Here is a 14,787-nt window from a genome sequence, read left to right as displayed (position 1 = left end):
GTTACAGGTTAACTGTGAGCAGATGGGGTTACAGGTTAACTGTGAGCAGATGGGGTTACAGGTTAACTTTGGCTCTTATGATCAGACTAAAACATTTTCTGTGATTTCTTGTAGCTAATGTTTTGCTAAAGGATAGCAGATTGTGGTGAAGCAGAAACTGCTGGATTAACTAGCTTAGTCAAAAACAACAACAACCAAAATTCCTAGGCTTGAACCTTTCCCCTACATTGAATTAATAATGCCACAGTGTTTTTAAGTACATGCCTATATGAATATAACAGAAATCTAAATCAGGACTCCTAATTTTCCCAGCATAATAATTTAACTTTGTACAGTATTGGAGATCAAATCCAGAGCCTGTGCACAGTTGGCAAGTGCTCCTGCATTCAACTGCAGCCCCGGCCCTACGAACAAGAACCAGAACGAAGCATATCAAACCCAGAGAAGGGTCTAGTCTGTTTATATTTCTCACAGCGTGTTTGAAATGTCTCAGATTTCTTAGGCTTCAATTTCGTTTGGTGGGGAGCCAATAGAAAAATCAGAAGCTATTCATCTCCATAGCTGTGCGTATGCTGTGGTACATCGAAGTACTGGTTTGTGAGAGCCTGTTTTGAGTTTTCGGTGAAATGACCTAGCATTGGGAGTTACAAGTTGGCCAGAGGTGGAAGCATTTACACACTACAAACAGGCGATGTTATGCACTACGGGTAATTGTTAAAATACACACCCACACACCACTGTGGCTGTGTACGCACGTGTACTGGCTCTCCAGTGTCTTCCCAGAAGACACCAAATGACCAAGGTCATTTCAGATGACGTTTGAAACTCAGCTCAGTTGATGAGCTTTCAAAGAAGAGAAGCTCTTTGTTGTTGGGGTCGGCCCCTTTCGTTCAATGAGGATCAAACTAGAAACATTCTAGAAGTCATATGTAAAAGAATTGTAAAGTAATGCTAATATCTAGTACCTAATTAACATTTTCAAAAAAATGGGGCTGGAGAGATGGCTTAGCGGTTAATTGGGAATACCACGTTTTTAGAGGACCTGAGTTCACTTCTCTGCACCCACAGTGGGCAGGTCAGAACCACCTGTAACTTCAGTTCCAGGGGATCCAACGTCTTCTGCTAGACTTAAGGGCACTTGCATTTATCTGTGCATGCCCATCGCCACAGGCTCAAAACCCCACATGCACACAAAATTGAAAATATCAACTAAAGCTTTAAAGAAACAACCTATATCTGATAGAAATATCTGTGCAACATGTTCTATTTTCAGTGGCCATTAAAAAAAAAATCAGTTAAGTAAGACCGCACTTTAGGATGTTAAGTTAATTGGGTTGTTATTACAATATGTTTTTTAAATTTTTTTTTGGTTTTTTTGAGACAGGGTTTCTCTGTATAGCCCTTGCTGTCTTGGAACTCAACTTTGTAGACCAGGCTGGCCTCGAACTCACAAATCTGCCTGCCTCTGCCTCCCAAGTGCTGGGATTAAAGGCGTGCACCACCACCACCCGGCTTCAACATGGTTTTAAAGGCAATAAAAAAACAAAAAAAAATGGGAGGCTGTAGTGGTCTGTAATTTCTTTTTGCAACATATATATATATGTATATATGTACACACACATATACACACACATATATGTATATGAATATATATGTGTGTATGTATATATTTGTGTGTGTATTTAAAGCTTCTTTTCCTTTCTTATTTTTCCATCATTTATTGTGTGGAAGATAGACCAAGTCTTATGTTTAAACTCACTTCTCCCATTGCTTTTCTGACTCTTGGTGGTTTGAATTTCCTTAAGAAATATGCTCAGCATTAAAAAAGCCTGCTAACATTGTGCTAAAGCAGGAGCCGATTAATGATGTCCTTATTGATGTTTCAGTAACTAACTGGAAGGGTTTTGCTCCTGCAAAGATGATTTATAGCTGTAACAGTGCCGATTGTCAACCGAGTGGAAGCAATTTGCAGCAGTAATGGGCTTACGCCATCCTTACCGCAGCAGGGAGAGGGCCCATTGATGAAAGGGCCCATCTGTTCCAGTGTTCCACTACCTGCAAGCAGTTTGTGAGTCAGATCAGCTTAATGACTGGGATGCTATTATGACCTTTGTCCATTTCTCAAAGTCATTGTTCTATTGTAGTGTCCTTGAGAAACGGCATTTTTTTAATGGACATGTGCTATTCAACAGTATTATTTTTTTTTAAAGATTATTTTATTATCCTTAAGTGTGTGTGTGTCTGAGTGTTTGCCATGTGCTTGTAGATATCCATAGAGGTCAGGGGTATCTAATTCTTTGGACCTGGATATACAGGCAGTTGTGGGTGCTGAGAACCAAAGAGCAGTATGTGCTCTGAACTATGGAGCCACCTCTCTACTCCCCTCAAAAATACTTTGAAAATTCACCCACACTGAATACATATAGACGTTTTTCTGCTTGCTAACCCGTAGAAGCACCCCATCCACAGTTATTTGCATGGTATTTGGTCTGTGTTAAACGGTGCCTGTTGTCTGGATGATGTCAAGTATGGAGGAGAAAGAGGAGAGGTTACATATACGCGAGGACCTTGAGCTGCCTCACGGTTTGCTATCTTTGGAGTGTTCTAGAGCCAGTCTCCATGTGTGACTGGGCAGTGAGTGTACCTCCCGTGTAAATAGGGATTCATTTGTAATAAAATGTTGGTAGATGAATAGATTCATCTTTGTTGTGCTTCATCTCTTTTCAGGCTGAATCATGGGAGGGTTCCATTACTATTACTCAAGCTTGTTCCCATCTTTATGCTCCTTATTGTTCCTAAATACCTACACTCTGGTACCTGGTATGGAATCTCATAGTTCATTCTCACTTTCACACTCAGTATCTGTCTTAGTTAGGATTTTATTGCTATGAACAGGCACCATGACCAAGGCAGCTCTTGTAAGGACAACATGTAATTGGGGCTGGCTTATAGGTTCAGAGGGTCAGTCCGTTATCATGAAGACGGGAACATGGCAGCATCCAGGCATGCGTGGTGCAGGAGGAGCTGAGTGTTCTACATCTTCATCTGAAGGCTGCTAGCAGAATACCAGTCTCCAGGCAGCTAGGATGAGGGTCTTAAAGCCCACACACACAGTGACACACCTACTCCAACAGGGCCACACCTCCTAATAGTGCTACTCGCTGGGCCAAGCATATACAAAGCATCTTAGTATCTCATTTTCTTTCTTTCTTTTCTTCTTTCTTTCTTTCTTTCTTTCTTTCTTTCTTTCTTTCTTTCTTTCTTTCTTTCTTTCTTGTTTTTTTTGTTTGTTTTTCAAGACAGGGTTTCTCTGTATGGCCCTGGCTGTCCTGGTACTCTGTAGACCAGGCTGGCCTCGAACTCAGAAATTCGCCTGCCTCTGCCTCCCAAGTGCTGGGATTAAAGGCGTGCGCCACCACCACCCGGCTAGTATCTCATTTTCTGACAGTAATTTTCTCTGTGCTGTGGCAGTTCAAGCTCCCTAGCCAATGCAGTACACAATGGTTAGTCAGCCTGTCTGGTGTTGGTATGAGGAAAGGGCTAAAATGGCCTTCCTTCCTTCCTTCCTTCCTTCCTTCCTTCTTCCTTCCTTCCCTCCCTCCCTTCCTTCCTTTCTTTCTTCCTTCCTTTCTTTCTCCCTCCATCCTTCCTCCCCCTCTCTCCCCCTCTCTCCCACTCTCTCTCTCTCTCTCTTTCTTTCTTTCTTTCTTTCTTTCTTTCTTTCTTTCTTTCTTTCTTTTCTTTTCTTTCTTTCCTTTCTCTCTCTCTTTTTCTTTCTTTTATTCCCTCTCTCTTTCTTATAGGAAAATAGAAGATATACTGTCTTTACATTTATCTTTACAGTTGGCTGTTTCTTTAAAACATTTTTAGATGAAATTTTCTTTATTGTATATGTATATATTGAGGATCAAACTCGGATCCTGAGGGTTGACAGCAAGTACCTTTACCAGATGAGACATCTCACTGGCCTCATTTGAATATTTCTTTTAGACTAGCCTATTGGGCTTCTGAACCTCTGCTTTAAAGCCTCTCAGATCATTTCACATTATTAATGTTCCCTACATTTGAGAGAGAGCATTGCTAGCCTGTGCACTGCTTCACACTGTATCTACATGTTAAGCCTAGTGGGTGTATTTCTCAGGAGTAAAATATTAACATTTTACTTTTGTGGCAAGAAAAATTTCTTTAAATTGTGTTTTCTGATATATTTATTTCAAGTCATACTATTACATAGATTTAGCAAATTAAGAGTAATAAGAATAGGCTTAAAATTTTTTGCTGTTCTAGGTTGGGATTTATGAGTCATTTCTGCCTTTTGTGGGTCTTGCTGGGTTTAATATCTACCTCTTACAATCCAAGTAAAGAAGAGGCAGAGGAGCGTCTGAGTGTAGGGCTAGTCTGGGCTACTTAGTAGGACTTATCTTATAAAATAAAAATGAAAACAAACCTTTGTGGACTTTAGTTTTAAAATGGAGATTGTTCTTACCTTGTTATCTTAGTCAAGTTTCTATTGCTTTGACAAAACACCATGACCAAAAACCAAGTTTGGGAGGAAAAGGTTTCTCTTTCACTTCTTGACCACAATCCATCATTGGAGGAAGCCAGGATAGGAACCCGAGCATTACTGGAACCCAGAGGCCATGGAGGGATGCTGCTAACTGTCTTGCTTGCTCATGGTTTGCTAAGACTGCTTTCTTATAGAACCCAGAATCACCAGCCCAGGGACAGCACCACCAATGGTCTGGGTCCTCCCCCACTGATCACTAATTGAGAAAATGCCTTAGAGCTGGATCACATAGGGACATTTCCTCAACTGAGGCTCCTTCCTTTGATGGCTCTAGCTTGTGTCAAGCTGACACACAAAAGTACACTTGTGTTACTTGTATTAATGACAATGCCAGTCTTATCAGGTTATAATCTTATAATCCTATTTGTTATTCCATGCTACATATGACAAAAGAAACTTGATATTTTTTTAGAGAATTTATAGAGAACTGTATTAAATAGTGTTCTCTATGTATGATGACTGCTTATTAAGAATTGTGTGGTAATTGATGGGGTACGGAAGGCAAGCTTTTTGAGCACCCCATGTGCAATTACCTGCTCCTGTTCTAATCTTCAATTGTCAGCCCTAGAACTTGGCATTTATTACCCAAAGATGAATGAGTTTGATAGTGAGCGAGGAAATTGTGCTTCGGAGAATTGTGCTTCGCGATGCTCTTTGCTTTCCAGTTGCTAGGAGAGAGATAAAGGAGCCCATGTGGCTGCGTATGCATCATCAGTTATATCCACAGGAGTGCCACACCTAGCAGCTTCAGCCCTGGTGAACCTGGGTATTGTTCTTTCCTGAACACACCATAAACAGGAAGACAAATGCCACCACCTGTCCCTGTGTTCCCCTCAGCCCCCAAATAAACTGAAGCCAGGCTGGCAGTGGGAGGACCATTCATTCCCACTCCAGAAGTCTTCAACTGAGTCTCTGTGTTGGGATTAAGGGTTCTGAAAACAGTTTCTTCAGAATCTGTTGCTGAGCCTCTACAACAAAAGCCACAATTAGAAAATTCTTGCTGGCAAGGTTTTGTGGTGACCATGGAGAATAATCGCCTTCTTGGGAAATTAGCTGTTCGTAACCCTGCTGCCTCCACTCCCAAAGAGGACTTTCCATTAAGACCACAAGCTCTGGAGGCTTCTAAATAGTCTCCATGGGATGCAGAGTTCCTCTATGATGCCTTGAGTTCCCTTCAGTTCTTCACTTACTCCCTTTCACTGTGTAGGAAGATGGGATTTTGATGTTTAACTTACCACTCCCTCAAGATTTCCATGGATTACTACTTATTGGGGTCTTTTCATATTACAGGTTCCCTGCACAGTATGACTGACAGGCTAAAAGGCTGAAGTAGACTCCCTTTCACCTCTAATAGAACTTGCAAGCTTTGGGTGGGAGGGGAGGGAATCTAGTCACAGTGATTAATATATAATTCCAAATTGAGGTATTAACAATGCAAGGGCCTCATAGCTTGTGTTACTTGATGGTTATTTGTGATTGGAAGAATGTGAAGATAAAAAAAAAAGTTTGCTTGTGTGTTAATTTGAACATTCTAGGCAACAATATCTTGGCTGTAGGGAGTATGACTGAAAGAGAAAAGGCTACACCTCAGGGATTGTTGGGTTTGCCAAATCTAGTCCATGTAGAGAATTTTTGGTATGTACACTTGGAGAAAATGGGTAGTTACTGACAGGTTCTTAAGAGAGTTGTGATTTTAAAAGATAACTTGGGTACAGCAAGATGTCCCAGCAGGTAAAGCATTTGCTTCATAAACTTGATGGGCTGAGTTCAATGCCTAGACCCATTTGAAGGCCTAAGGAGAGAACCAGCTCCAGAGAGTTGTCCTCTGCCATGCACACATCTTCTGTGTCCCTCACACATCATACACATGAGCATATGCACAGCAATAGTAATAATGAAAAGTTATTTCTTTTTTTAATTTCTAATTTTGTTTCAAAGGTTTATTTATTTATTATATGTTAGTATACTGTAGCTTTCTTCAAACACTCCAGAAGAGGGCATCAGATCTCATTGTGGATGGTTGTGAGCTATCATGTGTTTGCTGGGATTTGAACTCATAACCTTCAGAAGAGGAGTTGGCACTCTTAACTGCTGAGCCATCTCTCCAGCCTGAAAAGCTATTTCTTAACAAAAGGTTCACTCTGGTTTTAGGTGGGATCAGAGCTGGGGGGAGGCCTATGAGGTGCAGGAGATAGTGTGGTTTAGAATCTTGAAGCAGGGTCATGGTGTGGTCAACATTCCTCCATCATTGCTTCATCTCTGAGAGCGTTAATGCACACAGCTGTGTCCTTAAACCCTGAGTTCCTAGAGTGTAGGGATTCTTATTTGCTGTTTTATTTGCTTCTCAGTTCCCTGTAGTCCCTTCTGCTAGGGGATCTTTATGCAATCCAACAAATATTATCTTTAATTGTGTGACTCCATCTCCTACATAATGTCAGCGTGCTGAAAAAAATGAGCTTTTCATATCCTGGAGCTAGCATTGTGTAGCAGCCGAATATCTCAGAGGTCAGGGATAACTTTCCTTATTTTGTGCTGTCACAATTACCTTGAGTTTTAAATTTCAATATATTAGTATATTCATTATAATGGTGTTTCATGTTTACCCAAAGAGTGTTTTTTTTTTTAAATCTACTCATAAGTATAATAAACATTTTTGGGGAGACTTGCTATGAAAGGAATTCCCTGCACAGGTGAAAACCAGAAACAATAGTGAAATATTTTTGACCAGGATATCAAGAGTCATAAGCAAGTGTGGCATAGGGACTGGTGACACCCATAGCAGAAACAAAGAGGATGTGCGCAACCCCAAAGCATTCGTGTTCAAAAGCAAAAGAAACTGCCCGACTGAAGCAGATGGGCCAATTTGGCTAAGTGACTGTCTCTCCTATTACACTGGGTAATTAGTTACGAAGGATAAATTAGGTTATGTCTGACAAAGAATCTCACAGTGACAAGATAATGTAGCGGTAATCACAAAACTGGTAGCGTTTCCCTTTTAAAACTGAAATTCAGAGAATGAATTTTAAAAAATTCAGTTTAGTCATTCTCTCTGCAAGACATGGGACAAGCTCCCACTTTACAGTGATGGGAAGCTTCAGATTGTGCGGGGTGGGGGGGACCAGATAGTTTCTCACTTTTACTTGCTTGCACTGTCGTCTCCCCTTTCCTCTTTCTCCATCCTCTCCCACTCCACCTCTCTCCTCATTCTCTCATCTCTTTCCATCCTCTCCCTTTCTATATATTCTTGTTTGTGTTTATCATCTCTCTCCCCCATTTTACTTCTTCTTCCCCCATTCTTCCTCCTTTCTAGTCTCTATTCTCTTACCCCCTTTTTCACCTTGATTTCTCCTCTCCCCTCTCTTCCCTTCTCATCTCTTTCCATTCTCTTATCTATTGTAAGGATCCATGATTCGACGAAGAAAGATACCCTGGATTCACATAGCGTGTAAACGCAAAAGGTGTTTTGTTCTGCAGAAGTCCAGCATGCTAGATTAGTGTCTCCATTACAAAGTCAGAGAGAGACCCCCAAGTAAGCTTGCAGGCCCCAAGTATGCACATTAGTGAGTTCTGGGGTAGGTGACTTCTATGTGAATCTGTTGGGTCCACCTCTACAGACATTACCAGGGTGTGGGGGCTGGAAACTTGCTGGGGAAGTCTGGGAACTGTTACTGAGGAAGTAGCTGAGGAAGTCGGGAAACTGCTGCTGACCCACTGTCCTTGCTTCAGGCCCAGTGGCTGGGACATTCCATTACCTGGGAGTGAAGGCTGGAGCCTGTTTTTTTTTATTAGTAACTGACTTGCCTGGGCTTACCTGGACTTGCCCAGTTTTTAGGCCTAGTCTCCTTAACTGCCAATTTGAAGTCTGTCAAGGAATCAACTTACCTAGCCTTCTCACTATATTCTTTTTCTCCTCCCCTCTCTCTGTAACAGTTTCTCCTGTGCCCCAACCAGATGTTCCACACAGTAAGGGAAGGTGTCTGGTGCAGATGTTATACTCAGGAAGGGACAGAGTTAAGGATACACTTTCACAGAAAGAAAAACCAGTGTGATTTGAACCCAGAAGTGAGGGGAGCATCTTTTACCCTTCTTCTCCCCTCCCATGCCCCTTCACCAGTCCCTTGCAGGTAGTTTAGTTAGAGACTCTTCCCTAAAGGAAAACAAAGTGAGTTGGATATAAATAGCACTGACCTGATTCCCACCTGATCCTTAGATTAAGATTAGCATAAACTCAGGAGGTGAACACACAAGGGCTCTCAAGAGCAGGCTTGTATGGGGAGCAGCCACAGTCAGAGGCTCTCGAATCTCAGGCAAAGAATATTTCAGTAATACATGAGAGAGAGAGAGGGAGAGAGAGAGAGAGGGAGAGAGAGAGAGAAAGAGAGACAGAGAGACAGAGACAGAGACAGAGATAGAGAGACAGAGACAGAGGGAGAGGGACGGAGAGGGAGGGAGGGGGCTGTGTTGTCTCTTAATACTCAGAGGAGCCTCACAATTTTATAAGTGGGAACATCCTTTCCACTGAGGAAACTGGGATAGATGATGCAGGAAGGAGCAGAGGGGCAGGACTCCGGAAGACCACATGTCTGTCACTCTCTGGAGCATCAGGCCTACTCCCAGAATGCAACTGAGAGCAGTAGAAATGGGTGAATGCATTCCATTTCAAAGTCTTTCAGCAACACTTTTTTCTCCCTGGGCTTCATTTGTGCCGTCTTGATAACAGAAACAACCGTCTCCCCTATTACACTGGGTAATTAGTTACAAAGGATAAATTAGGTTATGTCTGACAAAAGAATCTCACAGTGACAAGATAATGTAGCAGTAATCATAATACTGTTAGGAATAATGACAGCAAACTCACAGTTTGCTATTTCCAGGTACAGGTATATTTTCAGCCATTATTTCTTATCTTCTCTACGAGGTACAATCTGTTGTTTTCTCTACTTTAAGATAGGGAAGCAGTGAAAATGAGAGCTGAAATGACTTACAGAAGGTCAGCCAGTAAGAACTGGTACCAGGGTTTGATCCCACACAGTTTGACTCCTTTTCATCTTTGTGGCTCAGGGAGGAAAGAGAGTATAGACTTTTAACTAGTGCAGAAGGCCAGGATTTGTGTTCTGGTCTCACAGGCTATACAGTCAAGGTCAGATGTCTTAAGCAGTGTGGAGTTCAGTTCATCCATGTATAAAATAGAGATGAGTAACAATATTTATCTTTAAAATGTTTGCTGAGGATAATGTGAGAAAATAAAGTATAGGATATTGTGGGCCCAGGTCTTGCTGCTGCTGCTGCTGGGGCTGTGAGACACATTAGTTAAAAGGAGGCAATGTATAGTTGTGAGATTTTATTATAGAAAAGAGAAAAGAAGCTGGCCATGACCACATGGAGAGAGAGAAAGGAGAACAAGGAGAGGAGAGGAGAAGAAGGGAGAGAGGCAAGAGAGGAAGAAAGCGAGAGGAAGAGAGGAAACAAGAGAGGAAGCAAGAGAGCAAGAGAGGAAGAAAGCAGGAAAGCAAGAAAGAGAAACCCTCCTTATATTGTGAGGCGGGGCTATCTGGCTGTGGTCAGATGACTGGGGGTAAGGTCCAGCTAGAATGCTGGGAGCTTGGGGCATTGTCTACATGACAGAACACACACCTCCTGCAGGGGCGCGGCTGTGGAGGGTTGGGAGTGAAACAGGCAGGGATCCAGACTTATACTCTCCTGGGCCCAGGCTGCCTGAACAGACCACTGACCCACAGGATATAACCTACAAGGGCAAATAGTGTCTTATCAGTATTAGGATGTGGGCCTGGTTTGCTGCCATAACAAAAGACTATACTCCGCTTAAGAAATGGTATCAGCTCAGGACCCCCAAGGCCAAGTTCTCAGCACAGAGGAGATTTATTTGCCACAGGGGGACAAAGGGCAGGGAATAAGAGACAAAGACAGGAGATAAAGGATGAAAGAGAAGGGGAAGGGGACAAGGGAGAGAGAGGAGGAGTATTTGTCTGGAGTAGGACAAAGGACTGCCTCTGGATAGAGAGGAGACAGATGCGGCACATGGGAAATGGGTGTTAGGGTAGGGTGTCTAATTTTAATTAGGCTTGTTAATTGGGTGAGTCAAAGGGACCTTTTGATTGCTGGACTATCAATCTTTGATAACTGAACCTTGGCAGTCAGCCTCAGGAGGAGGAGCTAGCCAAATAAGGGGATAGATCTTGGTGGCTAGCTGTAAGAATGGAATCTAAGTTTCACTCTGGGTAGTGTGAGCGATAGAGGTTACTACCTCTACGAGCTTTGGAGAAATGTAAGATGGGGATGAAACAGACATGGTTTGTGATCAACCCTCTCTTCCTGGCATACAGGTAGCCACCTCCTTAACATGTGTGTTTTCACAGGGTCTTTCTTCATTGAGGAGAGAGAATTCACGATTTTATCTTCCTATTAGGATAACAGGTCTTATTGAGCAAGAATCTTGGGACTTCAGTGAACCTTAATTACTTCCTCGAAGACCCTATTTCTTCATGCAGGAAGGGCCTCAGGCCTTCACACCTGGATTGTGTGTGGACACAGTTTTGCAAGAGGTGGTCAGCAGGGAGAGAGGGCTGGGCAGAGCCATTGGATGTTTGGAATAGCTCTAGCATCCCAGGCAGATGTCTCAGACTTCCTGTTTGGATGGAAAAGAAGCTGTTGGTTATTCACAGTAACTTAATTAGACAAACAATATATATTGGGGACAGTTGCCTTAGCATCTATGGGTGTGATAAAGAGCATGACCAGAAACAGCTTGTGGGGAGAAGTGTTTTATTTGGTTTACATTTTCTCATTACCGTCCATCATTAAAGGAAGTTAGGGCAGGAACATGGAGGCAGGTGCTGAAGCAGAGGTCATGGTCATGTGCCCCTTACTGGCTTGCATTCCACAGCTTTCGGAGCCTGTCCTCTTGTACTAGAGAGAACCAACTTCCCAGGGGTGGCAGAGCCCCCAGAGAGCTGACCTCTCTCACATCAACCTTTTGTCTCTTCCTAGATGTGTCTAGGTTTGCGTCAAGTTGATAAAAGTCAGCATAGCCTGAGTGTCCTCTGCCTTCCTTTTGGTGACATAGAAAGTGCCTCTTACTATGCATTTTTTTTTTTTTTTTGGTCTTTTAGGTGAACCTGAATTTAAATACATCGGGAACATGCACGGTAACGAGGCGGTTGGACGAGAACTGCTCATTTTCTTGGCCCAGTACCTGTGTAATGAGTACCAGAAAGGCAACGAGACAATTGTGAACCTGATCCACAGTACCCGTATTCATATCATGCCCTCCTTGAACCCCGACGGCTTTGAGAAGGCAGCATCTCAGGTGAGTGCCCAGCAGGGTGGGAGGCCTGCCTTCTTCATCTTTCTGATATATTAATTCGTGTGGATTTGTCTATCCATGATGCCATAGTAATGCTTGGGGTTCACGGAGTGTGAGAGAGACATAGTCCAACTTGCTAGTAAGAAAAAAAAAGTTTAGGATGTAAAGAATGAGAGCACTTCAACAGAAGCTTTAATGAGAAATTTAGTCAGTAAGACGTCAGTAGCGTCTTACTGAACTGTTAAGCAAACGACACTTCTTTATTCATAGTTGTGACTAGGCAGGGTTGCCTTTAAAGCAGTGGTTCTCAACCTGTGGGTCGTGATCCCCTTGGGAATGAGCCACCCTTTCATGGGGGTCTCCTAAGACCATTGGAAAACACACATCTTTTCCTTAAGATTCGTAACAGTAGCAAAATTACAGTTGTGAAGTAGCAGCAAAAATAATTTTATGGTTGAGGGGGTCACCACAACCTGAGGAACTGCGTTCAAGGGTCTCAGCATGCATCCTGAAGGCTTAGAGTCACTGTAAGCCATGCCTACCGCTATGCCTGTAGCTGGGTGAGCTGGCGATCTAGCGCTCTCTGCTGGACTGAAGGAAGAATGACTTGCAATTAGGTCATTATTTTACAGAAGTTTAATGGCTTTAATTGCTGGTTTTATGAAAGACTAAAGACACTGCATCCCTCTCCGTCACCCCCATCTCCTGCAAAACCAAACTAAATCAAAACCCAAATTCTCATGTTTACAATAAAAATAACTGTATACATTTTAAGTGTCAGGCTAAAAACTAATGGCTTTTTTTTTTTTTTTTTTGAGACAGTGTTTCGCTATGTAGCTCAGGTGGGTTGGAACTTGCTTTGTACACCAGGCTGGCCTTAAACCCACAAAGATCCTCCTGCTTCTACCTCTTGAGTGCTGACATTAAAGGCGTGCATGTATAACTATATCTGGCACTAAAGGCTTTTACAGAGAAAATATGTGGGCATACATTTTGATTGGACAAGATTATGGACATTATAGTTGTTGCATGTTCTGTTTATTATGTAAAATGTGAAATTTGGATGCATGTTGTATAACAATTAAGCATTATAAACACATTTATCTTTTCTCATGCTGATCATTTTATTATAAAGACATTTAGAATCGTTTCTTCAAGATTTTGAAACAATGCACATTTTTAAAAAAGAAACCAATAAAAGGCATTGAAGTTATAAATACATAAGAGACTCATGTCCAATTCATCTTAAGTTCATAGGATTATTTATTCATTTTTAGATTTAAAAATTGGAATTCTGTGATTCACAGAGGCAATTTTACTTGATGTTAATTGCTGGTGACGTGATTTTTAAATAGGTCATCTATAATCAGTGAGTTTGTACCAACAATTTTTGATATCTGCTAAACATCTCTTACATACAATTATTATTAATTTTAAAATACTATTCATTAAAACTACCTTTTTCAAAATGCTTATAGCAAATATTTTAATTGAGCACCTTCGTGAGTATGCTGATAAAGTAGTGAGCACAGCAGTATGGGAGGATATTGCAACAGGCAATCGCAGGAATTAATTTTTGAGGGCAGTGATGGGGATGTTCAGTAGGTATCGACAGTACTAATAAGCAATGGCTGCTTTTCTGTTGTCTCTCTTAGCCCGGCGAGTTGAAGGACTGGTTCGTGGGGCGCAGCAACGCCCAGGGAATAGATCTGAACCGTAACTTCCCAGACCTGGATAGAATCGTGTATGTTAATGAGAAAGAAGGCGGTCCTAACAATCACCTGCTGAAGAATCTGAAGAAAATTGTAGACCAAAATTCAAAGGTAGCACGTGTGCGGCTTTCCCGGGGTCGGTCCCGTAGCTGGGGAAGTATGTTCCAGTGTCTTCGATACAGTGAACGACACAGGAGTGGCATGAATGTTTTTTGTTGTTTTTGTTGTTTTCTGTTTTCAAGACAGGGTTTCTCTCTATAGTCTTGATTGTCCTGGAACTCACTCTGTAGTCCAGGCTGGCATCGAACTCAGAGGTCTGCCTGCCTCTGCCCTCCTGAGTGCTGGGCGTGGCATCAATCTTGAGTGGGACAGTTACGTTTGACTCTCAAGGCCAAGGCTGGAACGGCTGGAGGCTGGGACTTTGCTCACCTCTGAGGACTACGGGAAAAGGAAGGGGGTGGGGAAGCAGAGAACACCGTTGAGAGTCTTGGCTGGAGGAAGTCCTTCCCCCCCTCCCCCCCGCATCTGACCTCCAAGTTCTGCGGAACTCCAGTGTTGATCTTTGTCCTTTTTTCCTAAACCTTCCCCTGTAAGATTCCACATCACCTACTGTCTTCGTTAGGGTTTTACAGCTGTGAACAGACACCATGAGCAAGACAACTCTTATTAAGTACAACATTTAATTGGGGCTGGCTTACAGGTTCAGAGGTTCAGTTCATTATCATGAAGGCAGGAGCACGGCAGAGTCCAGGCAGGGGTGGTGCAGGAGGAGCTGAGAGTTCTACAACTTTATTTGAAGGCTGCTAGAAGACTGGCTTCCAGGCAGCTAAGGTTTTAAAGCTCACGCCCACAGTGACACACCCACTCAACAAGGTCATACCCTCTCCAACAAGGCCACACCCTCTCCAACAAGGCCACACCCCTAAATAGTGCCACTGCCTGGGCCAAGCATAGTCACACTAGCACACCTATCTTTTCTATTGCTCCTCAAATCTGCTGAGTTTCTTTCGATACCCTGTCTGTCCTGGAGGAGACACACCCTTCCTCCGGGTCCAACCTTACGTCCAACTACTTCCCAGTACTCATATCCTTGCCTGGCGCGTTCCCATTAGCTGCTGTATAAGATCTCCCGAAGTTCCACATCTCTAATTCCTTCCAGACCTCCTGAGAACTTCTGTTGTTCT

At 42.7% G+C, this 14,787-nt stretch overlaps 1 protein-coding gene across 1 annotated transcript in view; it reads left to right on the top strand.

The window, feature by feature from the left end:
• Cpe (carboxypeptidase E) overlaps positions 1–14,787 on the top strand; it is a 106,178-nt gene that overhangs the window by 69,514 nt on the left and 21,877 nt on the right. The window contains exons 2-3 of the mRNA XM_031339941.1: positions 11,698–11,894; positions 13,547–13,714. Coding sequence (XP_031195801.1) covers positions 11,698–11,894; positions 13,547–13,714 — 365 coding nt within the window. The remainder of the gene's footprint in view (positions 1–11,697; positions 11,895–13,546; positions 13,715–14,787) is intronic.

Source organism: Mastomys coucha, unplaced genomic scaffold (genome assembly GCF_008632895.1).
Source record: "Mastomys coucha isolate ucsf_1 unplaced genomic scaffold, UCSF_Mcou_1 pScaffold22, whole genome shotgun sequence".
NCBI lineage: Eukaryota > Metazoa > Chordata > Mammalia > Rodentia > Muridae > Mastomys > Mastomys coucha.
Note: the sequence above shows the minus strand (reverse complement) of the source record. Positions and strands in the feature narration are given on the sequence as shown.